Source organism: Ambystoma mexicanum, chromosome 2p (assembly GCF_040938575.1).
Source record: "Ambystoma mexicanum isolate Mex_15411 chromosome 2p, UKY_AmexF1_1, whole genome shotgun sequence".
Taxonomy (NCBI): domain Eukaryota; kingdom Metazoa; phylum Chordata; class Amphibia; order Caudata; family Ambystomatidae; genus Ambystoma; species Ambystoma mexicanum.
In genome coordinates this window covers 1,011,359,584-1,011,386,824 of record NC_090923.1, presented here as the reverse complement: position 1 = coordinate 1,011,386,824, position 27,241 = coordinate 1,011,359,584, and the positions used below count along the sequence as shown (strand labels likewise).

The following is a 27,241-nucleotide window of genomic DNA, read 5'->3' as shown; positions in this document are numbered from 1 at the left end:
TCCCACTGCAATCGGCACGCGCCAGCCCTCACCTACTTTGCACCACAGGTTTTCATTCGGCCCTCCGACTTGCGCACATGTTAAGACTCCTCAGACCCCTGGCACCCTTGTGGGCTCCCCACCCAGCGGCATGACGTGGTCGGGGCGCACTGAGGGCAGTCCACCACAGTCCCTTCGGGAGCCCTGTCTCCCGTCGCCGTACTGGTGATCCCCAAGAGGGGCCAGGATGGTTGCCGGAGAAGGGCACGGCAGCGGTATATCTCCCTGGGCCCCGCGGACACAGCAAAACTGCTGTTGGGGGGTGGGGGGGGGCTGTAACACACTCTGCCGGAGCAGAGAGCCACCTACCCCTGGGGCCTTCCCAGCTGGTTACGGTGCACTGCCACAGAGGAAATGCGCCCTGCGGGGGTCGGGTCTGCCCGGGCCACAGTCCCGCCAGGGCATCCACCGTTCCAAGTGACCGACCTGCCTGCCGTGTTGAATCCTGCGGGTGGACTGCACAGACCCCACCAGTTTACCCCTCAACGTTTTCACGACCTATTGAACTCTCTCTTCAAAGTTCGTTTGCATTTTCCCTTACGGTACTTGTTAGTCATCCATCTTGCACCCGTATTTAGCCTTGGATGGAGTTTACCACATGCTTTGAGATGCATTCCCAAGCAACCGGACTCCAAAAAGACCTGATCCCGGCGTGCCAGAGGCAGCTACCGGCCTAACACCGTCCACGGGTTGAGACTCTATCGGAAGGACTTGAGCCCCCTGAGCGATGCCAGGGTGTCTATCTTCTGTACGCCACATTTCCCACGCCTGCCACTGAATGGGGATTCAGCACTGTGCTCTTGTGTTACTGAGAGAATCCTGGTTAGTTTTGTTTCCTCTGCTTGGTAATATGATTAAATTCAGCGTCTGATTTGAGGCCGTAGTCGGTGGGTGGGGGGGACTCAAAGCTCAGGGCAGCTGGCCTGAAGTCCGTACAGGGGTTGGAGGGTTTCACCAGCCCTGTGCCTCTGATGCAGCAGAGGGGGCGCTGTCCCAACCTGCGACCAAAGCCCACATGGTTGCAAGGCCCATGCTCCATGGCCATCCTGCACCAGCAGCCGCTGAACACCACAGACAACCACACGCAGCATGGCCAGATGCCCCGGGATAGGGTGAAGGTGCACCAGGATTTTTAAGGCCTGCTGCTGCCACGCCGGCCGCCCGGACCTCTCAAAACCCGCATCAGGTGGGGAAACTGGGGAGGCCGGGATGTGCCAGCAATGACCCTGCGTACCAGATCCTGCGATGGTGCTGATCGGGGTCGGACCTTTTGGGTGATGAAGGGAACCGGGTCCCTGCAACAGACCCAGCCATTCCCCTGGGAGGGAACCCCTGGGCGATTGATGTACAAGCAACCCTCAGACAGGCGTAGCCCTGGGAGGAACACAGGGCTGCATGGTGCGTTCAAAGTGTTGATCAATGTTTCCTGTAATTCACACTAATTCTCGCAAGCCGAGTGATCCACTGTCAACGGTCACAGGCAATTTGTTTTTGTTCCAGATGTCAGCCTGACCCTGATGGTGCAGGGGAGAGGCAGCGCCGCCTGTGGCGAGACAGCCCAGCGCCCTGTCTAGTTCGGCCTAGACCTTTGTGGTTCAGCACAGCGCTTCCCAGGGGATGGAGGCAGGTCGCTATGCCACCAGCCCACCCAGCCTGATCCACTCATCCTTCCCCCGACCCTCTACGCTCCCCTTTTGGGGCGGTGGGGGCTGGTGGACGGACGGCAAGGTGGGCCAGAGACGACCCAAGCTGGGGGGGTCAGGTGGGACCGCTAGAGTCTTCAAAGCCCAGCCTGGCCACACAGGGCCGAGCTCCAGGTACCTGGGCAAGAGGGAAGTTCACCTGCTGTGCCAGCAGGCCTGGCCATCGCTCCTCCACATATGTGGGCGGCTGGAACCTCGACGCCCGTCGAGTAAGCCTGCTGCGCCAGGGCTCACGCCTGGCGTGCTGGGCCCCTGTCTGCCTGGGCAAGCGCCCTTCGAGAGAAATCATGTTTCCCTTGGCTCCCTGCTGACCGGGGTGCCCCCACCAATGCCCACCCGCTGGCGGGTCAGAGAGGTGTGTACGCCTCCGGCCAGCGTAGCGGTCTGCTCGGTGAGGAGAGGAGGCCGCACAGGGCTACCTCTCGGTACGTGGTTGGGGGGCATCCCCAGCAGGTTAACCCTGGCAGGCTTCCCCGTCCATCTGCTGGGTCGCGGACCCCCCTACGGTGGAAGGGAATCCCCGGTGCCTGGTTGCCCACGCACCCCGGACCTCTCTGCGAGAGGTGCCCCGGGCTGTGGAGTGCATGTCTGGGATGCAACAGAAGTGTCGGGCCTGTGGCTCTCCCTCCGGCTGTTGATGATCCTTCATGCCCCCACTCACAAGCGGATACCCCAGCCCTACCTGTCCCAATTAACACTCAAATGCCCCATTTCTCCTTCCAAACACATATTTGAGATTCAAATGCCACCTCCCTCCCGACTCGCATGCCACCATGCCTCCCTACGAACCCACATAGACGCCAACATCCGTCCCTACATACCTACACCAAGATGCTGCACCCCTCAGAGCCACACCCATATGCTTAACCTCTACCTCCAGACTCGCATTCAAATGGCGCCATCCGCCCTCTCTCTCTATACCCACACCCAATTACCCCATCCCTTCGACACACATGCTCCCACCCCTCCAATAAACCAACATCCTTCTCTCCAGACGTACATGCCCCATCCCTCCATTCACACCCAGAAGCCCACTTCCTTCCCACCAGAGTGCTTCAGCCCTGACCCACATGCTCCATCATTCCCTAACACGCCCCCATCATATGCCCTGTCCCTCCATTCTAGATCAACAATGCCCCCCTCCGATCCAGACTCAACCAAGATGCCCAATCCCTTCCTCAAGACCCATACCATGATGCCCCATCCTCCCTCCACACAGAAAGATGCCCCCTCCCTCCAGACCTACATCCATGTGCCCCATCCCTTCCCCTCAGACCCACACCAATATGCCCCATCCCTCACACCCACACCAATATGCCCCACCCCTCCCTCTTAAAACCACACCAATATGCCCCATCCCTCCCTCTCAGACCCACACCAAGATGCCAACATGCCTCTAAACCCACACCACAATGTTCCATCCCTCCATTCCAGAGCCCACCAAGATGCCACCACCCCTCCATGCCAGATGCCACCAACCCTCCATGCCAGACCCCACCAAGATGCCATCAACCCCCCACCCCTGAGACAGACCCATACCATGATGCCCCATCCTGCCCTCCAGACTCAAACCAAGATATCCATCTCCAGACACCAAGATACCACCGTTCAGACCCAGACAAATTTGCCCCATCTCTCCCTCCAAATGTGCCCCATCCGTCCCAGACCCACACCAAGGTGCCTCCATCCCACCCTCCCAACCAACACCTAGATGATCTATGCCAACCTCCAGAAGAGATCCCCCATACCTTTTCCAAACCGACACTAATGTGCTCTCATCCATTGCAGACCCCGCCCCAAGATGCCACCATCAGTCCCTCCACACAGCAAGATGCCCCCTATCCTGCCATCCAGACCCACACCTAGACAATCCATCCCTCCAGACTCACACCACGCCCCTATAGCTCCCCCAGACCCACACCAATGTGCCTCGCCCCCACACAAGCCCACACCAATGTGCCCCCATTCCCACCCTCCAGATGCACACAGATGTCCCCATCCCACCCACACCAGGATGCCCAATCCCACCCTCAAGACCAACAGATGCCTCCTACCTGTTCAGACCGACACCAATATGCCACCATCCCTCCATGCACAGCAAGATACCCCCATCCTGCCCTCCAGACCCACACCTAGATGAACCATCCCTCCTCCCAGACCCACAATGAGCTCCCATCCCTCCCCCAGACACAGACCAATGTCCCCCATCCCCTCCCTCCAGACCCACACCGATGTCCCCATCCAACCCAAACCAGGAGGCTCCATCCCTCCAGGCCCATACCAATAGGCTCTGTCCCTCCTCGGACCCACACCAATGTGCCTCCATCCACTCCCTCCAGAGCCACACCAAGATGCCCCACCCCACCCTCCAGCTGCACACAGGTGTCCCCATCCCACCCACACCAATATGCCGCCATCCCTCCCCCAGACCAATGTCCCCGGCCTTCCATAAAACCCACACTGATGTGCCCCGCCCCCACATCAAACCCACACCAATGTGCCCCCTGACCGACGCCAATGTGCCCCTATCCATTGCAGACCTCACCAAGATGCCACATCCCTCCATCCGCACAGCAAGATGCCCCATCCCGCTCTCCAGACCCACACCTAGATGAACCGTCCCACAATCTGCCCCATCCCTCCCCCAGACACACACCAATGTGCCCCATCCCCTCCGTCTAGAGCCACACCAAGTTGCCCCGTCCCACCCTCCCAACCCACACCTAGATGACCCATGCCACCCTCCAGACCCACTGTGCCCCATCTCTCCCTCCAGAAACACACCCATGTGCCCCATCCCTCCCCCTGACCCACACTCATGTCCCCCATCGCTCCCCATATCCACACCAATGTACCCCAAACCTCCCAAAACTTGCATCACTGTCCCTATTCCCCCCCAGACCCACACCACTGTTTCTATCCCTTCCTCCAGACCCACACCAATGTGCCCCCATCCCACCAGCCCCACACCAGCGTGCCCCTATCCAACCATTCAGACCCCACCAAGATGCCCCATCCCATCCTCTAGACCAATACCATAATGCCCCTTCCTCTGGAAACAGATTCCCATGTGCCACTCCCGAATCACACGCAGATAGCCCCAGCTGATCCTCCAACCCCTTGTAAAACGACCCACAATATGACCCCATCCTTCCCCAGACCAATGTCCCTCCCATCCAACCCACACCAATGTGCCCCCAGACCGACACCATTGTGCCCCTATCCATTGCAGATCCCACCAAGATGCCACCATCCCTCCATCCACACAGCAAGATGCCCCATTGTCCCCTGCCACCCTCCAGACCCAATGTGCCCAATCTCTCCCCCAGACCCACACCACTGTTCCTATCCCTCCCCCAGACCCAAACCACTGTTCCTATCCCCCCAGACCCACACCACTATGTTCCTATCCCTCCTTCCAGACCCACACTAATGTGCCCCATCCCGCCAGACCCACACGAGCGTGCCCCTATCCAACCATTCAGACCCCATCAAGATGCCCCATCCTCCCTCCACATAGCAAGATGCCCCTTCCCCCCCTTGCAACAGATGCCTGTGTGCCTGTCCCAAATCACATGCAGATAGCCCCAGCTGACCCGCTCTAAAACCACCCATCCTAAACGCACCCTCATGAAACATATTAAATTACTCTATTAGCCCCCTTTGATCAGTTAAACGCCACCATACACTGTCTCCCTGTTCCTTTTCTTAGCCCCCCATACCTTTTCATGTCGAATAGCTGAACATAATTTTTAAAGTAAATCTTATTTCCCGCTCCCCTGTCCAAATCTGATGTCTTGCAGGAACATTCACGGTATCCCGGAGAAAATGCAAATTGTATTTGCAGCCAAGAGTACACAGATTGCTGCTGTTCCTGCAGCCTGGCAGCCAGAGCTTTGCGGCTCAGACAATACTAAGTCGGACGCTTCAGTTCCAGGTATTCCAAAGAAAATGCCCACTCCAACCGCTGCAAGCCAAAGGCGGGCAGAGTCCAGTTGCACTCGCACCGGAGCCACAGCCTTCCTGCTCAGCCCCGCTCAGTGTTGCCAACTCCTCAGTAAGAAAAGTAGCTATTGGCTGTCCAAAAAGTAGCTAGAAGTAGCTAAATGACGTCATCGCCTAATTTGCATAATTGGACAAGTGCATGACGGGTGATTGAAAATCAGAGAGGCAAACATCTGTGAATTTCACTTTAAAAAATCACCCTTCTACGAACGCACCAGTATGTCTGAAAACATGTAGAATGTACTAGGTGTGACTCCAGGTGGCTTAAGGTTGCCTGTCCTGGTGCATGGAGCCCCAGAGAATTCATTACTTTCCCGGATCGAGCCGTATACTGAATTATGTATTGATATTTTATCATAGTACAGTTTACTTCTGGAATAAAAAGTTTGACATGTATTTATGTTTTGCTATTTTCATTTTTGCAACACAGTTGTTCAAACATTTTTGACTGCAGCCTTGTGGGTTTATTCTGACAAAATGCACTAATGGAGCTTTCTAAAATACACAACTGACCGCACACGATGGAAAGATGTTAAAATCTGTTAAATATTCTTAATGCAAGTGAATATTGAATTCACATTCTAAATTCACTGGGGAAAAACCGCAGAGCCGAAAGGCAACGTTTGCCAGTGCCCTGCATCAGCAGCCTGATCAGTGCAGCACTGCACGAAATGGAGGCTGAGCCTGACAGGCTGAGGGATGGGGTCACGCTTTGCTGTTGCATACACTGGTGACCCCACAGCTGTCAAGTCAAGAGTTACGTCCGCATTAGGTCAGTTGTTAGTGAGAAAACTAGCTACTTTTCTTTCATTGGTTTGGAAACGAATAGAAAAAAGTGTAATTCCCAAACCAATGGAAGAAAGTAGCTAGATTTCTCACTAGGCGCTTTTTTAGCAGAAAGTCGCTAGGGGGCGCACTTTCTCGCTAAATATAGCGACAAAGTCGCCAAGTTGGCAACACTGGCCCCGCTCACTGAAAGTGCTCCGGAACTGCTTCATTGCTCCGGAAAAAGCACAATGATGACGTAGGAAGTCCCGTGAAGAGTGGGCGTGCCGTTGCTATTGTCTGTTTTGCGGATGGGAACTAGTCGCTACCGAAGGAGCACTCCATGCCATGTACGGGCAGGTATTTTTATTGTGTATTTATAAGGCGCTTCTACATCTCGGAAGTGTTTGGAAGCGTCGGGTATATTTGGGTGCTGGTGGGTTTGTTTTTCATGTTTTTGGTTTTAGTTGCAGGAACAGTGGCCTGTGTGTGTCTTCTTGGCTGGTATTATCCCCATCCTGGCTCCCCCACCCCCAAACAGAAGGCATTTCGGGCAGATGTTTTTTTCCCTATTTGGCTGCCAGCAGCAAGTCAGATTATACACAATCTTTCTTCACCCTTATCTGGGCACCTCGGCTTTCACTGTTAAAACAGCAATGCGCTCACCCATTTGGAAATTAACCCCCATGTCGATCCCTTTTTTACCACAGCTGCAATGTTGCTGCTTTTTCTGCACTGCTGCACAGGCACACGTGGGCCTGGGTGCCTCTGGGGCTGCCGAGCCCTCCTGCGCAAGGGGATGATAGTGTGCTGCCACTGGAGCGGTGGTTGAGTGCCGGGGCTCTGGATGAAGAGCAGCAGGCGGGGCTGAAGTTCCTTTGGCATGATTCTGTAATGTTACTGTCTTTACGGGGTGAGGGGTTTTAATTTTAACATTGCAGGGAGAGGGAGATGTGCCTAACTTTACAGCTCAGTGCTGTCAGGCAGTGCTTTGAGCTGGGCCGGTCAGCTGTACCACACAATGCCTTTTTCTCCCTCCCACCCGCCACCACCCTCCCTGCCCTCCCCCCCCCCCCCCCTCCCATGCATTTCTTCCGCTGTCTGTATAGGACAGTTCCTTAATTTCCCTGTGTTGTCTTACTGGCTAGGTTCCTGCATGTTCATGTATACTTTGCTAGTATACAGTGAAAATGCAGACTCCTATGTAGTCTTACCAGCAACAATTGAGTATTTCGCCTTAAAAATAGCCATACTGTAGGCAGAGGTCTTCACTCTGTGGGGCGTCTGATCCAGGACTGCGAGAAAATACTGCGAGAAAATACTTTTTTTTTGCCTCACTTAACTGTGCATGGCGAGCCACTGGCCCCCCACCCATGCATGTGCCCAGGCAGTGCAACGTGGCCACGAAACAGGAAATAATGCAGTCTGGATGTGCGCTTTCCTGCATTTGGATGGCGTGTCCATGCTGCGTTGTTGTTTCCTGCTGGTGCTGCCAGCGTCTTCTTGCCTGGTAAGGGATGCAGTTTCTCGGCTCAGCCCCCCACACTGCAGTTGGAAGGGCTTGCCATGAAGCAAGCGTTGAGGCCTTTGGCAATCCCTTTGCTTCCCTCTCCCCCTCCGGACCCACGGAGGCCAGCAGGGGGTGGGGGGGCTAATCACTGCAATGCAGGCCCCTCTCCCTCTGTGCCCCCACCTTGGGGGGGCCACTGGGGGGAGGGGCAAGCGGGGACAGAAGTATGCATTGCTGATGTCGCGGGGGAGCCGGATATCATACAACACATTATTGTTGTTCAAATGTGCATTTTATACGTTCATAGGAAAAAAGTCATTTCCAATCTCAAAAACGCTGCTGACACTTGCGTTCCCTAGTTTTCTTTTAGATATGATTTTTATTTTCTTATTTTTGTCAGAGCATCACACCAATACTAACCGGGATCATGGGTGCCAACTTTTGGTTTTGACTACAGAGGCAGAAATACCTCAACCTATCCCTTGGCCAAACACATTTTATAGCACTTTCCTTATTTTGAAATATTTTTTTTTTTTTACAAGTAATTGCAAAAAGTAATTAATTAACAAGTTTTGTGTGTATATATATATATATATATATATATATATATATCTGCTTAGATCACATGCTGCAGAGTATTACAGTTTGTTTTTCGAAACTCGAAAATGGGCGTCGACACAGGACGTGCCAGTAATACTATCCCTAGTTTGACGTCCACTGTACCCATGATCCCTCACGCATCTAGGACCCGATTGTTTTTTTTCCGCCATACTGGTCGGAAGCATCCCACGGAGTTCCCTGGCCTTAGCCATAATTTTGCAAAATAACTTAATAGCAACAGCAAAAGAAGCTGTCTCAACAGTCTTCTACACCACAGAAACAGACAAATAAGTCAGTCTTCTGTCAATTTATCAAAGACCCCTGCACAAGGCCATATGTCCAGTCAGGATAAAACAGGGAAACTCTCCCAGGAGAGGGTAATCCCCAGCTCTAAGGAATGGTTTAGTGAGGATATAGACAGAGTGATGTCTGGGATGTCATCCCTGGCAGACTTCTATGCCAAGAATCCTGAGCACTTCCTCTCCTATACCCCTGACGTGGCTACTCCCTCAGGGTCTAGGGACTCGCAACCCCCAAGTAAGAAAACCCGTGTTGAAGCACCAACACAAAGTCGGTCTTTGGACCCCTTCTATATACAGCCATACTCTCAATATAATGAGGATCCACAGTTGAATGAGGATCCAGATTTGGCCATGTTAAGAGACCAAACTGGGACGGATTACTATGGGGATGACGAGGACCAAGAGGAAGACGAGGATGACCCAGAAACCTACAGAGTAGATTCCCCAGTAGGCAAAGAATCTCAGGTTACCGACTCCCCTGTCGACAACCAACCTCTCTTGAATGAGGTTTTGTCTAGAGCGGCAGAAAACTTCTGCGTAGATACTCGGGGAGCACAGGAAGAGAGGGATTTTGCAGAGGAACTAGTGGGAGAAAGGAGACCTGTTGCACAGGCCATCCCTATTCTCAAATCTATACAGAGGAGAATAGACCCTTTCCTTCTAAATCCCAACCCACCAGGGCAGTAAACCCCAGGATCAAAAACTATTCAGGGCAGCCCAGTCAGACCCGCTGTACATAAGGGGGCAACTGAGACCGGACTCCCTGGTAGTCACAAACACCCGAAAGAGGACGGGAACGCCCCCATCATCATCTGAAGCTCCCCCCGACAAGGAGAGCAAAAAGATCTATGGTTTGGGTAGAAAGGTAGCCTCCACTTCCGCCTACCAGGCAAGGATTGCCAACTCCACCACTCTACTGGCGAGTTACAACTGCCACCAGTGGGAACAGGTCGCGGCACTCATCGACTCCGCCCCGGAACCTTTAAAAGGTCATTTGGCACAGGTTGCGTCGGAGGGAAGAGCCGTGTCCGGTTGCATCCTTAAAGCAACCTTTGGTGCCGCGGATAACGCCGGCAGACTGATAGCAAAGAGCACTGTTATCAAAGACATGCTTGGTTAAGGCAATCTGGGTTCAAACCCGAGACCCAAGCATCTTTAATAGACAAACCGGTGGAGCCTGATCTACTGTTTGGCAAGGCGGTAGAGGACGCACAAAAAAATGCCAAGGATGAGTACCAGACTCTCAAATCCCTGGGCCAGTTAACCAACAAACCCCCGAATCAAAGAGGGAATGGCAATTTTCGTCGCCCACACGGCCAAAATTCCCAAAGAGGCTCCAACTATTCCCAGGGGCAAAGTACACGATGGAACAACCAGCAGTCTACCCAGGGTTATGGCAGGGGTAACAAAAGAGGACGTGGTAAGGGTAGAGGCAGCCCCGGTAGAGGCGCCGGCACGCCTCCCCCAAAACAGTGGCGTTCCTTTCAGGGTCCCTTATCACACTTCCACAGTAGGGGGATGCATTTCCAACTTCACCCACGCTTGGGAAGGGATCACATCAGACAGATGGGTGCTGTCCACAGTTTCCGCAGGATACTGCATAGAACTGTTAGAGCGTCCCCAAAACCACCCTCCACGACAAAGAGTACACCCATTAGACCACCAGAAGATCCTCCTCGAAGAGATCGCCAATCTTCTAGCAAAGGACACGATAGAACTCGTCCCGGGACACCAGGTAAACAAGGGTTTTTATTCAACTTAATTCCTTGTGCCAAAAAAAGATTTGACAATGCGCCCAGTATTGGACTTACGGCCTGCAAACAAGTATGTCAAGCCCCAAAAATTTCTCATGACTACTCTCCAAGAGGTAATCCCCCCTCCAAAAAAAAAAAAGAAAAAAAGAAAAAAAATTAAAAGAAGGGGGAGCTTACATGGCAACATTGGACATGAAAGATGCCTATTTTCATATTTCCATGTTCCCAGCGCACAGAAGATACTTGCGCTTCAAGGTGGACAGTCAGCACTACCAGTTAAAGGTACTGCCCTTCGGGATAGCCTTGGCTCCAAGGGCATTCACCAAGGTACTAGTGGTGGTGGTGGCGGCACACCTACGCAGTGAGGCAATCCCAATGTACCCTTACCTGGATGACTGGCTCATCACGGGGGAGACCAAAGTAATTTGCAGAACAAACATTCAAAGAACGATCAACCTCCTCTTCGAATTAGGTTTCTCCATAAACGAGAAAAAGTCAGTCTGGTGCCAAGCACCTCCAAACAGTTCCTAGGAGCTGTCCTAAACACACAAGAGGGGTTGGCCTTTCCATCAGAGGAAAGAATTTGGAATATACTGCTGCAAATTCCGCAATATCAGGCCGGTCGCCAGAGAACGGTACGCAAAGCAATGCGTTTGCTGGGCACGATGGCGTCATGCATTTACCTGGTCCCCCATGCGCGCCTGCGCATGCGTCCCATGCAAGAATGGTTGGCGAAACAGTGGTCTCAGGCAAGTGGTCAGTGGGACGATCTAGTGGTCGTTTCGCCAACACTTGTACAAAGCCTTCACTGGTGGACAAGAGAAAATCTGCCCAAGGGGAAACCCTTTTACGATCCCGAGATACAGGCGGTAGTCACAACGGACGCATGCCTGTCGGGTGGGGAGCACACCATCTCCACCACACAGCTCAGGGTCTCTGGTCTCACTCAGTGGCCAAGAATCATATCAATCTGTTAGAGCTTCTGGCAGTATTCGCTTGAAGCGTTTGAGCCCTACCTGTTTAACCTGTCAGTGCAGATCCGGACAGACAGCACAACAGCCATGTTTTACCTGAACAAACAAGGAGGGACTCGTACGCCAAATCTGTCCAAGCTTGCCCAGAAAATTTGGATATGGGCACTCAGACGAAACATCTTCCTGTCATCTCAACATGTTCCAGGGGATCACAATTCTCTGGCGGACGCTTTGAGCAGCGACCCTCCCCCCCCCCCCCTCCCAGAGGAACACGAATGGTGTCTACACAGAGAAATCGTAGAAGATCTCTTCTCTCAGTGGGGTTGCCCCACTATAGACCTATTCGCCACAAGCGAAAACACAGTGCCCAGGATTCACATCCAGGTTTCCCCAGCCAGACTCCCAGGGGAACGCCCTGCGGATGAACTGGTCAGGGATGTTTGCGTACGCTTTTCCACCAACACCTCTCATCAGGAAGGTGGTGAACAAGATGAACAGAGAATCGATGACGCTCGTTCTAGTTGCTCCCATGTGGGCGAGACAACCGTGGTTCCCACACTTACGCAGACTAGCGGTGTGTGAACCCATCAAACTCCCGGGCTGGTACAACCTACTGTCCCAGCACCAAGGTCAGAAAGTGCATCCTCAACCCAACTCAATGAACCTGGCAGCACGGCTCCTGAGGTCAGAGAGTTTGGACATCTCAATTTACCGCAGAGATGTATGGACATCCTAAGAGAATCTAGGAAGCCAAACACGAGGCACTGCTACTTTGCCAAATGGAAAAGATTTGTTATCTGGTGCCAGAATAAGCAAATCAACCCAGTTGATTGCATTCCTTCCACAATTGTCACATACATGCTCCACCTGCTGGACGCAGGGTTGGTTTTTAATTCACTGAAGGTACACCTGGCAGCTCTGTCAGCACAAGGTGTTGTGGTGGAAAGTACCAGTAGTTAAAGCCTTCATGGAAGGAGTAAAGAGACTTCACCCTCCTATTTCAAACCCACCACCAGGATGGGACCTTAATGTGGTGCTATCTAAACTCATGGGCCCCCCCATTCGAGCCCATGCATAAAAGCAGTCTCAAACACCTGACTTATAAAACGGCCTTCTTAGTAGCAATTACATCTATAAGAAGGGTCAGTGAAATTCAGGCTCCGTCAGTGCATGATCCTTTCTTTACGGTTCATAAAGATAAACTGGTTTTACGTACACACCCTAGGTTCTCACCTAAGTTTATATCTAAATTCCACGTGAACCAGTCCATCGAGCTTCCGGCTTTCTTCCAAGACCCACAAAGCTCGGCTGAGGTGAAACTACACACCCTAGATGTGCGCAGGGCGGTCCTTTACTATGTAAACAAATCCAGACCACTAAGGAAAACAGACCAACTGTTTGTCTCCGTAGCTACAGGCAAAGAGGGAGATTGCGTCTCTAAAGATGCCATATCTAAGTGGATTGTTAACTCTATCCAGCTGTTACTCCCTTTCTGAAAAAACTCTGCCTTTCACACCAAGAGCCCACTCTACTAGAGGCATTGGGGCCACTCTGGCCTTCATTGGAAATGTACCCCTTGACACCATTTGCAAAGCAGCTACTTGGAGCTCTATTCACACTTTTACTCAACACTACTGCATTGACACCCATTCCAAGACAGATACCCAAGTGTGACAAGCGGATCTAAGACATTTATTTGCTCATGACCCTTCTCACATCCCACCTCCTTCTTCTAACACTGCTCGCTAATCTATGCACAGCATGTGATCTAAGCAGATTCCACAAGCCTCAGAAGGGATACATTACTCATCGTAATCGTATTTCTGATGCTTGTATCTGCTTGGATTCACATGCAACCCCCCCTTCCTCCCCTCTGAGAGAAGGCGCATGGATGCTTGTAGTCTTATCTATATATCTGCTTGGATTATCTGTACTCGCACTACTCCTCATGCTCAGAAAAAATACAATCTGAGGATCCTAGACGCGTGAGGGATCATGGGTACAGTGGACGTCACACTAGGGATAGCATTACTGGTTCGCCCTGTGTCAATGCCCATTTTCGAGTTTTGGAAAAAAAAAAATTAATACTCCGCAGCTTCCACTAGATGTCGGCCTATGCACAGCGTGTGAATCTAAGCAGGTACAAACATCAGAAATACGATTACGGTGAGTAATGTATCATATATACATTTATTTTGTTTGTGTTTTGTGTATATATAACGTTTCAGTAACGGTCTGTGAACCTGCTGAGCTACCCCGGTAGCCATCTACTAGAGCGAGTCTATGCATCCCTTGAGGTACTAAAATCACTGCATTACCAACAGTACTTTGGTTGCACCGCTGCCATAAAAGTGATTTTAAAGTGGAATTCATGTACATCTTCCTGCTGTGGGTGCCAGGCCTTCGCCTGCATGAGGCACCAAGAAGCCAGGGCCCCTCATGTCTGGCATGGCAGCCGCAGCAGTCTGCTGCTACGTCAGCACCATCACCGAACTACAGTAAAAGCTGCATGGCTATTACTCAGTGATTCTGAAAGTTAGCTTAGTGAGTTAAGAACTACTGTGTCGGATTCTATGTAAGGTATGTAGATGAATGATGGAATGCCAGCAGGCTGGACTTCTCATCTATTCTAGGCAGGGAATAGAAAGGGTAAAATGTAACAAACTGATGCTCTTTCCCTCACTCTATTTGTTTTGTCTGTGACTAGGTATGAGTCACGTTTTCAGGTATGTGCTTTGACTGCTCTGTTTTCTGCCAGATGAGGTGGACTGGCCTATAGGGAACTTTGGAGATTTCCCGGTAGGACCTTACACTCTAGGCCCCTTTTGTGTGCGGGGGAGGATGTGTGCAGACTGGCAGAGTGTAGTGTGCACATACTGGTACAGTCCATCTGGGAAATCTGTAATATTTTTCTATTGAACTTTTCAATTGCAGGCACACAAATTGGCTCTATCATCCCATCTTGGACAGCAAAGTCCCCAGCAGCAATGACACCATAAAATAAATCCTGACATCTGTAGTAGGAATGCCTCTTTTAAAAACGACTGCATTTTGCTGTGGGTGATGGTGGGCCAATTTTAAAGGTATAGTTGGTCACAATCGGGGATTTCAAACCTATTTTTGAGGCTGTTCCTTTCTCATGTCCAGTTTGGGGCAGTACTAAAAGTTCATGTCTTATGTGGGAGTTGCCTTTACAGTGCACTGTCGACTCTCCTGGTTTCCCAATGTTACGTCCTGCTTACTAGCTGATTCCTAACACCCAAGAGCTGTTTTTAACCACTGCTCATTTAATCTTATTTTTTAAGTCTCAGGTAGACCATGTATCCTTGGTTAACTGTTGGTTTTCATTGCAGCAGCATCGCGCCAAACGTCGGTGTGTCAACCTAACCACCTGTGTGCCAGCAAGAAAAATCCATTGAAGCACTTGACCCAGTCACACAGGCAGGTAAGGATTTATTTTCCCTAGGTACCATAGGTTGAGTAGAAGTGCTTAATGTTTATATCGGCCCTGTGCAATGTGCATCCAGGTGTGGTGTTCGCCCTCACTATGGCCTAGTCCAGGACCACACTTTAAAAAAAGAATTCGAGCTACAACTTCACGATCTGAACAGGGAGTCTTCTGAGAATTGTATAAATGTGTTTATTATTATAATTTTTTTTTTCTTCGTCCAACCAGTATTTCTGAACCATTTTTGAAGTTTTTTTTTTTCTTCCCCTCAAGCTGTTCACATGGTTTCTTTTGGGAAACATTTTTTTAAAAAAAAAAATTTGCCCAGCCTTTTCATGTGATTTAGTTTTTTTATTTTTGCATGTGGTGGTTGCCATTTTAAATCTTTTGAATAATTTTTAATTTTTGAAAACTTGAAATGGTTTTTAAATGTGACATAAATTAAAGTAAGGGTTTGCAATGTTTTCACAGATTCAGGCTCCTTTTTTAGATTGAGCGTTGGTATTAAGTGAAACCTATCTTTTTCGATGGGGTGGATTTATGAAGACCGCTCCATGACCGAACAGAGCAGTCTTTCTAAATCTATTTATCATACTTGAAAAACACCTGCCACACACAAGTGCCCACACGGGCTGACAGGCGCTGTGAGCCCCAGCGGAGTAGTCCCAGAGGTGAGTTTTGGACTTTGTGTGTGGGTAGGATGTGTGTGTTGATTGGGGGGGTGGGGGTGGGCGGGGAAATTGTGGGTTTGGGGAGGGGTTAATTAAGGAGTTAATGAACTGGTGGGGAAGGGGGGGGGCCAGTATGTGATGTTTCCGCATTTTAAAGCGGTACAAAAACGGCCTGAAAAAATCCATCCTTTTTTTGTGTTCAGGCTTCAAAATGCAGAAATATCACTTAGAACTGGACTGTTTCCTAGTGCCCAAAGATGGAAGGAATCTCAAGCGAAAAGCAGAAGAGGTGGAAACGGACAAAAGAAATCGCAAAAATATGTTGTCTCTAATTTGGACTTTGGATTCACATGGATCACAGTTGCTGGACAAGTTAAGCTGCACTGTGTGGTTTGTGGCGCTACATTAGCAAGCCTGGAGCTAAAACAATTAAGGTGGCATTTGGAAACAAAACATAATAATTTAGCAAAAAAGGCCAGGGATTTGTTTGTACGGCAGCTGCAAGGCATATAAAAGCAGAAAGACACGTTTAAAAATGTGGCCTCAGTACCTGCAAATGCCTTGGAAGCTTCTTGCCACATTATCTGGGCAAAAACAAAAAGCCCTTTACAGATGCTGAGAAAATAATTCTGCCAACAATTCTCGCTGTCAACCGGGCAATGCTTAGTGACGGTGCAGCAGAGAAATGCAAATATCTCCTTTATCTCCTCTCATGTTCACGCTAACAATGGAGCCCCTCACGTGCAACATCAAAGCAAATACAAAGATCCAGGGAATCAAGTGCAGGGCGTCTCCCCAGGAAAAAAAGTCCTTCAAGCGGATGTTCTATCTTGGGGACGCAGCAAAACGCTTACCTTCAGAACTCGAGGCATTCAAAGAAATAGCCGGATGCACTATCAATTACACCAAATCTCACAGCCTCCATATTCCAGGGACAGAGACTGCGTACCGCAGACTGGAAGATAAATATCCCCTAAAATGGTCAAGCCACAAGAGATTTCTTGCCTGGGCAGGAACCATTCCGTTAAAATTAATATAATGCTGATGCTAATATACTCCTTTACCAGCCTCCCAATCCGGATCCCAAAATCATTCCTACTAAACCTCCAGAAGACATTTTGTAGCTTTATTTGAGGGGGGAGGAGGACCCAGGAATCTCCCAAATGTCTTATCCCGCTCGACTGTGGTAGGCTGCCTGGGGGTCCCAATCGTGTGAAGGTACCTACTGGCCACTCAGTTAGCACAAATTCACAAATGGGATCAAAAATTCACACTATCAGGATGGCCACTCCTAGAGCAAACCGCCATTCGCTTCTATCCGTCCATGCTCTTAGCTAGGAACAGGCATAAAAAGCTGAACAGAGGCCTTCCTCTAGTATCGACAATCACGTCCTTGTTCTACTGGGACGCGGCACATAAGTTATGGGGTGTCAAACCGGGCCTTGGTCCCCTCTCACGGGTGCTCCAGTATCCAGACTTCACACCAGGATTAGAGTCTGGGGCCTTTCAGCATTGGTTCAAGTGGAGCTTGGGTCTCCTCAAAGATTGCTATCACCAGGGTTGCCCTTGTACCTTCAAGGACTTTAAAGATAAATTCTCCTTACCGGAGAGTGAAAGGCTTCATTACTGCCAATTGCACCATTGGATTGCAAACCCTGAAATTCAACTAGCAAGAACTAGGGAGCCAACAGCCCTGGAACTGTTAAAATCCGACCTCATGGGCAAAAGTCAGATGGCACAGATCTATGAACTGCTTGACAGATCTGATCCAGAAGAAAAGCTCCTAGATATGGCGTCCTGGGAGAAGGTTCTCCCACGAGAAATACTCCAGGTTGCGTATTTGGGCCAGGGCTCAAAAGCACTCCGAATGCACCCAAATCAAAGAAAACTCCTATAGTTATGAGGCTGCTGGTACTATTCACCCAACCTGCTCCACAAGCTCTACTCGGGACATCGACCTCTCTGCTGGTGGAGCTGTGGCTCAACTGGCACACTGGAACATATGTGGTGGTCATGCCCCAACTCCCAATTCTACTGGAAAGAGTTTCTTTCCAGCACTATGGGAATTACTGAATTGAGGCTTAGCATTGTTCCCCCCCCTCACACTTGCACTAGGCAATACCGACCTAGAGGGAGTCCATAGACAAAAGCAAGGACACATCGTTCTTAGCAACACAACTCCTCAGTGCGGCCCGACTGACTCTGGCCCAAGCATCACAGTCCCTTTAATGGACCTATTTTCAACCAATGGTGGGCTAGAAAATGGGAGACCTGGGCAACTGGAAAATCATGGCGACCCTGAACAATTCCCTAGCGAAAATTCTCAAAAATATGGCACCCATGTGTTAAGTATAGCCAAGAGACGCTGGATATTCTCCGAAACCCACAATTCTGTGCCATAGTAAACTACGCCACGTGTGGAATAAACTTCCTTGCGGCAGGGGTTGGGGGAGGTTTCTCCCCAACAGGTGCACAGGGGATGGCAGGACTGGAGCGGGTGGGGGTGGAAAGATGGACAGTGGTGGGAACTGACCCTATTGGTCCGAAGCTGTATTGCATTTTGATTAACTGTTTGCCTAAATCTCGATTTGGTCTTAATTTCCATACCTTCTACATAGACAATCAGTGATGCATGCTATAATTTTGCCCGATGTTAATCTATCTTCTTCTGACGTTTCATTTAAGCTCAGTTTGTTACCTTTTTTTCGGTTGTAGAAAGCTGCTCGCAAGAATGCCCCGACATGTTTTCCTCACTGGTGCCCCGGGAGTTGGAAAGACAACACTGGTCCAGAAAGCCATCGATGTCCTAAAGTCCTCTGCTGTGCTTGTTGACGGCTTTTACACCGAAGAAGTCAGACAATGCGGCAAAAGAATTGGATTTGATGTTGTCACCCTGTCCGGAAGGCGTGGCACGTTGTCCAGAGTAGGCTCTGATTCACACAGTGGGAGGGGGGAATGCCGTGTAGGACAGTATTCCGTAGATCTTCCTTCTTTCGAACAAGTGGCGCTCCCCGAGTTGAGAGATGTTAAAACTGGTCCTGGTGTTGGCGGCGAGAAAAGAGTATGTGTCATCGATGAGATTGGTAAAATGGAACTCTTTAGCCAGCCGTTTGTCCGACTTGTGCGCGAGATTCTAGACAGCGAATGCGCAGCTGTGCTGGGTACCATACCAGTGCCTAAAGGGAAGCCACTGATTCTCGTGGAAGAAATAAGACAGAGAGGAGACGTGAAGGTGTTCTCTGTTACAAAAGAAAACAGGAACAGTCTTTTGCAAGAGATAATAACCACTGTCGATAACTGCAGAAAGTAGAAGACGTCTGAGAAGATGAAGAGCTACTAACCCATTCAGACCTGGTTCTTACTATTGCTCATCACTTTAAACCATTTCCTTCAAAGTCGAGTTCTGACATTTTCTTAGTTTTACTTTTTAATTTAGAAACCATTTTTCTTCTGATAATATAATTTAAGCTTTCTTTACAGTGACAGGTTGAATGTGCTTAGTGAACCAAGCACGAAATAATACATTGTGGATTACTTATTTCAAAGAATATACTTATATCTATGGAGTACAACCGTGTTTTCAGATTGAGTTTGTTCTAGAAACTAACTTCGCACTGCATTCTTTAATTTTGTTTTCTTACACAGCATGAATAAAGGGTGACAAATCCACAAAATGAGCCCCCCCCTATTTAACCAACATGATACTTAAGGTTATAAAAAGAAATAGACAAAATATTGAAAACCATCACATTCTATTTCATAAACTCTCTAGTAAAATGAACTACCTTTCTCAGCCAATGTCAAAAATGTCAATTTTTACCACAGAATCCAAGGTACACGATAATAGTCCACCAAGGGTGGAAGCTTCCTAGATTAAATACTATTATCCATCCATGTATACTGAATGAGTGTTAGTTCTTAACAATTTTCCAAGAAAAGTATGGCAGCATATTTATACATTTGATACTTTTTGGACTTTCTGAATTCAAATTGCATGACGTAGACTTTCAGCTTTAGGATTAGCGGAAGGGTCCATGGTACCCTTCCTCTGCATCAGTTTATTGAATTAGTAGGTCTAATGTTTTTCAAGGATATTAATTACTTCTGAAAAACATGAACCAACGTTATTACTTATAACATTCATTTACTTCACCCTTTTTCTTAAGCTTCAAATTAAGTGAATGATTTATACTTTACACCATATGCCGTGTTGTGGCCTAACGCCTAGCTTTGCTCTAGCGCCTAGCGTTGCACCTGGCAGGATGAGCTGTGTGTGTGAGAGTAGTGGAGCTTGGAGTGTTGGTGTGAGGCCTGGAACCTAGGGAGCATGAGGGTTCCAGGGATGACGGTTGGGGAGAGGCAGAGAGAGCCAGAGGAGGTAGAAGCATATTACCTGTTCTCCAGTGTTACCTTCCTACTTGAACTGAAACATTTAAAGCAACTTACCTTTTCTACATGCCTGGCTCTGGAGTGGTTCCTGTGTGTCCTGCCTGAAGTTAATACCCTGATTTGGTCACATACCTCCACATTTTCTGAAGTCTCCTCTGAATTCTCTGGCTATCTGAAGGTAGGAAATGTTGCTGTTGTTTTCCTATTGGTTCTAGAGGCATTGATGAAATAAAAATAAATCGGTCCATAAGAGCACCTCTTCAGGCAGCCTGGGCATTACTATCATAGGGACCCAAAACGTTTTTTCCATGATCCAGCTCTCTACCTGGGTTCAGGGATAAAGGTCCATATCCCCATGGACGCATATGATCAGTGTCAGTGACCCAGGACTTGGCTCTTCCTGGGAGATCAGGTCAGCTCTGATGGCCGTCTTTCGACTCCCAGGGTCTAGCAGGGTTAGGGCTGTTCTCCCTTGGACCTTCACTGAAAGGTGAAATTGTTGATGTGTTGCTCCTGTGGAGCAGATAGCCCAGGATGTAGGTTGTTGGAATTCCAAGGCCTCTGCGTCTTTGGATCCTGGGTTTGCGATGACATCTGGATCTTCAAATTTCACCCCGCAGTCTGTTTCTGGAATTTGGGGAGGTCCTCCCTGGGGCTGGGTTTCACGAGTTTCCTCTAGATTCTCACTTTAGCTGCCCTGCACAGGACTGATCGGTATGACCCTGCTTCACACAGTTGAAGGACCAGATCCCCATCTCCGACAAATGTCCTGTTGTTGAACTAATAATTTCCTCTTGGAGGGGGAACTTCTGTTTCCCTCTCTGTGAATGGATATACTGGCCTGGACCTTTCCACGGTGGTGCTCCACCTTCTCTCCTGGGCTGCAGGTTCCCTTATGTCAGGGTTTTTTCACCCGATATCCAGACCTCTTGGTTGACTTTAGTGGCTCTCTTTTTGGTGCTGTATAGATCACAACCCTGTTTGTTCTTCTTGCAGGGGCAGTGTGGTCTGCTCCAGTCCCTCATGCTTTGTAGTTCCCTTTTGGAGGGACCAACCCCATTGCAGCCTTCTGGTAAAGGCTCCAAAGATGGTCTTGATTGACCCAGTTCTCTCCCGGATGATCATTGCCATTTTGTCGAAATCCCTTGTTCTCGATGAGGGGCTGGGACATCAGCAGTTGGTCACCTACTGCTGATGTTCTCAGGCTGGCTTTCAGCCCAAGGTCTTCCCTTTGGGCTCCTGCCATTCTTGATGTGGCAGGCTCTGGCAACCACAGCAGATCTTATTATTTTTTGGGCACAACCATCCACTCCAAACCAGTGTTTGGGTCTTGTTGGGGTCCCCAGGTCTTCCACCTTCGGGACCAGGATCTTCTTGCACACTAACTGGGTAATAGTTTGGCCGGGTATGATTAGGTTGGTGTTATTGCTTCAATAGTAACCCCTCTCTATTACTCTGGGTCCCACATCCAGTGATGTGCCAAGCCAGACTTTGGAGGGATTCTCCAATAGGTTCCTTTGGGGACTTCCACTGGGAGCCTGGTCATGACAAGCACCTACCCTTATCGACGGGACCACCACCACCTCCTCATCCTCTTGTTCTTCCATAGGTCATAGCTGTGAGGAATTCGACCATCTGCATGGTGGGTGTGCACTCGCCTCGGCTTTTTTACGGTTTTTATAAGAAATTGAATGATGGGAGATCATCCTCGGAAAATGTGTGGGGCTAAACCGCACATATTTTCCTATGCTCGCCGCACTACAAACACAGTCACGTGTACCCTGGGTGGCTACAGCCTACAGACGCAGCCCCCCTGTCATGTTCAGCTGGAATGTGACAGCGACAGGTACATCAAAGCATCTCAGGAAGGGGGAAGGCAACACCTTCCTGCTGCCATGGCAAGCCTAATTAAATATCATCAAAGGCTCCATGGATCCGCCCTGTCTATTGCCAAAGTTCTGTGTGGTGGGAGCGCATGCTGATGAGAGTTAATTGAAGCAGGCCTGCGAAGAGGCCTGGTCGCAGAACTGACAAAAGGGGACAGGAAAACAACACGTCTTTGATAAGCAATGTGTCAACTTGAAGCTAGCTCCAACTGTCATGGCCACAGGCCCCAGAACACACAAACCACACCATCTAGTGATGGGGGCAATGGGTCACTTGACTCGCTTATGTCCCTTTTGGGACCTATACACACAGGGGCCCTGGACTTTATTTCAGTGCAGGAGTGTTTTTATTTTACAAGAACTTTCCAGGAGCTGAAAGCCTTTATTCCAGAGAACATCCTCATGTGCTGACTTATCAGGTGTGGCAGGCAGGCTGAACCTGGTGGGTGTACCTTCAGAAGCTCAGCTATATAAGCTGCTCCATCCTTAAGGCCGGTACTTCGCGTTACTTTGCAATCGCGTGCAACGTGATGCTCACCGCCGATTGGACCAGTTTACTTACCTTTGAAATCGGGCGTTCTCCTGCATACTCACCTCCAGGAAACTGGTGCTTCATTGCATCATCTGCAGACTCATCTCCTGACATCCAGTGATCTTGATCCTGGCGCCGCAGCACCGCACTCCGCATCCACAAACCCGGGCCCTGTGAAGAAGACGACAAGGTTAGAACATCCGTCCTAGGGCTGCACCGCATTTGAACTCTGCACGCCCCCTAGTTAACAACTGACCAGCTACTGTACCACTGCACCTTCGTTCCTCATTCCCTCCGGCTGTCGCCTCGAGTTCTGCAGCTTCTTCTGGTCCGGCAACATCACCTGCAAGGGAAGAAAGCAAAAGAGCAAACCTCGAAAGTAGAACGGACAGCAATACAAGACAACAAACTTTACAATACAACACCAAAGACGAGGAAAGACAAAGGCAAACAGGAACACTTACCTGAAGTATAGTGGCTGAGTCGCAGCAGGACTGGACTACCACGTGCAAGGGACCAGTGAAGGAACTCGGTCCAGATCATCCAAGCACCCCTGCCAGAAGCAGCAGGACAGAGTCCTCGCCAAAAGATGAGCTTTCCAGGGACAGCACATCCCATGGGTATCACAGTTTGGGAGAAGGTCTGGAAGGGGATCAGGCACACGAGCTGGCATACTCAAGCCCCCCCTAGCAGCATCACCTATTACCACCAGTCACCACGTAAGCGCAGAGGGAGAAGTCGGACCCGAGCGACCTCACCCCCGGGAGGGCTGCAACCGTGCCCATTGCCTCTGCAAAGACCAGGTGAGCCTAACACCCACCCTTCTGTATGAATGGCCTGTCTGGGACAACTGTTTAGGTAGGCAACCCCTTTCAGAGGGAAGAAGTATGTGATTTGATGGAGACAGTCTGTTCTCGCCGCAATCTTCAAGGGAGACCTGCACTTTGATCAGCAGCCACAGAGAGCTCAATTAACCAGAGAAACACTTTGCGTTCCGTCCACGTTGCTAAAATTGGACAATTTACTTGTGTTTCCAATCTGTTATGATCCCTTCTGGAGTACTAGAGGTGTGGGGCTGATTGATGGTTTAGAAACTGATCTTACTCCCTGGACCACTGGTGGCCCCGCAAGTTGATTAGTCGCAATAGCCTAAAGCAGTGAGTATGGTCCTGGTCGGCAATCTTGCTGTTGGAGAGATTCGCACTACTTTTAGCATCTTCCTCCTGAGTAGTGGGCAGCCTCTGTGTCGGGCCTGGATGATCCCACAATGACACCCCATATCACAGATGGAGATGGCCTTAATAACTTGCAGACTCTCCAGGCCGGTTCAAGGTTTCTCTTTCTTTACTTTTTTTTTTTTTAACATAAAACCTTGGTAAAACAGGCAGGGAAGGAGGGGCATAGCCAATCGGCTACCATGGCAACTGCAACCTATGAAGGCTCTAAGGGGTGCGCTTTTTCAGCACAGAGCCCGACTCCGAGGCAAGCACACCCCTAGCATGGGTCCTTGTTTCTTCGCAGAAGATGGGCAGACCCAAGGGTGGTGTTTCCTGGCTCCGGTAAATCGGAGTAGACTGGCTAAAGGCCTAGGCCAGGGGACACGACATCGGGAGAGGCAGTCAACGGGGGAGGTGTTGGCCATTGGCAGGATCCAGCTCACTGGCCTACCGTGCCCCATGCTTGAAGACTGGGGACTCTTCATTTTTCTTTTTTAAACTTTATTTATTAAGCTTGGCAATGCAACAGAAAGCAGACCGTAACATAGTAGATCAGTGAGTCCACATATGGTGTACATACAAGAGCGGGAGTCCACCAGAGCAGAAGAACATCATTAAAGACCTACAGAGAGGAATTAGCACTGAATGTGTCATAAAAATTGCAATACATACCGACTAACAAATGACTGGAGTAGGGGATGATGGCGCACCAGCCTTGTTTCCCGAGTCAGCAGACAAGTAGGAGATGTAAAGTTGGAAGGGGCCACACATGTTCCTTGGTCTAGATCTGCTCGGTTGTAGCAGTAGCCAACACTCCTTGGTGTCTGACGCCCATGTGAGAGCACAGAGCCACTGGTCGTATGTAGGGGATCTGGGTCGGAGCCACAACAGGAGGATACAGCGGGTTACAAGAAGTAGACCCAGGCTCGCCAATCTCTTGAAGTCGTGATTTAATGTGGGGCGTTCATAAAAGAGGCAAGTCAGTGGGGACGGGATGATGATGCATTCTAACATTTCAGAGCGGGATGTACATATGCATTCCAGAACCGGGTGAGTTGAGGGCATGACCATAGCATGTGTATGTAGTCTTCATCATCAGAATTCCATCTTGGGCATGTAGGTAGGTCGTCCTGTGCCATACGATGTAGCCTGATCGGCGTATGGTGGAACCTATGCAGTATCTTGAATTGAATTGAGAGTTAAGTGAGATTGTCTGCGAGTGGGTACACATGTATTCACATTGCTGATCGGACACCTCGACACCCAGGTCCCTGGCCCGGGATTCCCTGAGTTTTTAGTAAACGGTGGGGATGCCCTACTCTGAAATGCGGTGTATAGTCTATAGACCTTACCCATAAGGGTTGCAGTGTTTATTATTTCTGATAGAATTGGGTCATCTTGTGGAATTGTGGTGAAGTCGGGGAGTCCGACCTTTATTGCGTGTCGCAGGCCCACATATTGTAGCCAGCGAGAGGGCCTACCCCGTAGCGGTCCAGGCAGGTCGCTTCATTCAGTGAAAGCGCCCTGTTCAAATACATCTCAGATAGTAAGCAGCCACAGTTGCAGTGTCCACCCAGGGGGAATTGGGCAGGAAGTTCCAGAGGGGGAAGTCCACATGGAATGGACGCATGCCGCCAGTTGCATGCCACATCTTGGTTAGGGCTAGGAGTGTGGCGCCAATGGGATCGGAAGGTTCAAATCTAGTAACGCAGGGGGGGACCAAGGAGCGGACGTCATAGTTGTCCGCAGCGAGGCACTCCAGTTCAACGTGGAGGGGAGGGTCAGTATGCATAAATCAGAACGATACAAAATGGACTTGGGCAGCTATCCAGTACCCCGTGAAGTTGCGAAGTTGGGAACACTGAGTCCCCCTTTCGATACTGCGGCAGTTAATGTTGCCAGTTTCAGATGGACTGCGCCAGAGTGCCAGAGGAAGTCATTGATGGTTCTAACAAGTGTTGTAAAGAATTCTCGGCCCAGCCATGTTTGGACATTTAGGAATCTGTATAGTGGTTGAGGCAGTACCCCCATTTCGAGCATGGCGATCCATGCTTGAAATGGGGGATTGATGAGTAATTGGGAGTTTCGTTCAACCCGCACACTTCAGAACGAGATTGGTTAAATATTTACAAAAGTTTGCATTGTTTAGTGTAGCAGGGTCTTGTGCGATTACTACGCTTAAGTATGTGGCCTCTGACTGTGCCCATGCAAATCCTTGGAGGTCCGAAGGAGGGGTGGTGGCCTCCATCAGTGGGAAAAGCATGGATTTGGTACAGTTTACTTGGAGGTCTGACAGTTCGCCAAAACGAATAACGTCCTCCAGTATTGGGGAAAGGTTTAGCTCAGGTTGGCGGATGAAGAGTATGGCGTTGTCTGCATACAGTGAGATGATCTCAGGTGGACCCGACAATCGTAGGCATGTCGTTAATGTATATTGTCAGTCAATGGCCAGAGCGAACGTTAGCGGCGAGAAGGAGCAGCCCTGTCTCGTGCCTCTGGCATCGGGGAATTGAGTTGAGCACAGGTCGTGGGTGCAGACTCTGGCAGTGGGGGAGGAGTATAGCAATTTGATCCAAGCTCTAAATTGGGGAAAAGCAAGATTTGTCAACACTGACACAAAAACCACTTTGCTTGTGGCCGCAAGGGAAAACAAGGTCCCTGTCACCTGAAAAGCAGGATTTTTAAACACTGACCCCAAAAACTGCTCAACATGTTTGTCTGCAGTTTAAATGTGAAAATATACCACTGCTAACAGGAAAAATGTCAAGGAAAAAGACCTGCTGTGTGTTGACAAAAAGTAATGTATATTATGTTTCACATACAAAATATCAGTGGCATTTGAAAAGCCACTTTTTCATGAAAAAGTGTCTCTAGGCAAACCCTTTTGCTGGCTGTTGGACACATGTCACCACAAACTCCACCATTGGAAAGTGACATCCCCCATCTAATTACAACTGCAATAAAGTGTGTCCTGCTAAAGGTGATAAAAGGCCAGTGTTCCCCTTGGCTGGAGCATGACTAAAAGGTGTTGCAATGGAGGCAATCAATTTCAAAGCGAATGCTGCAACCACAAAGGGAATAATAAAAACTCTGGTTACAGGCTGGCCCAGTGAGACCATATGGCCTTCAGGCAGGACCATGGCAATTTGTCCCACACGAAGATTCACAATTCATTTTAAAGCACTATTATCATTTAGGCCTTTTTCTCAGCAACCAAAAGTTGTACTGATTACGTGTATGTGTTATTCTTTATGTAATTTCCAGGCGATTGTGGAGATATAAAATCCATCAACCTGCGACCCCGGGAACTGTAATGGCCATGTAAAATGGGTTTCTGGCTGATCTGAAAAGGTTCCAAATATGAGAGTTGATGAATGGGTGGAGGGAAAAATTAAGAATATGTTAAATTACATATCCATAACTATTATGCTTGTTGTGAAAACGGC

General features: G+C 49.5%; 1 protein-coding gene across 6 annotated transcripts in view; it reads left to right on the top strand.

Annotated features, from left to right (window-relative positions):
* The window catches only part of NTPCR (nucleoside-triphosphatase, cancer-related), a 164,851-nt gene extending 145,508 nt beyond the window's left edge, over positions 1-19,343 (top strand). For 2 of the 6 annotated variants that reach the window (XM_069644842.1, XM_069644846.1), the window contains exons 2-3: positions 15,006-15,093; positions 18,487-19,343. In XM_069644842.1, coding sequence (XP_069500943.1) covers positions 15,006-15,093; positions 18,487-19,081 — 683 coding nt within the window. In that variant the 3' untranslated portion in view covers positions 19,082-19,343. Of the gene's footprint in view, positions 1-15,005; positions 15,098-18,486 lie in introns of all 6 variants that reach the window. The other 4 variants (XM_069644843.1, XM_069644847.1, XM_069644844.1 and 1 more) reach the window with 3 other exon arrangements.
* The last annotated feature ends 7,898 nt before the right edge of the window (positions 19,344-27,241 follow it).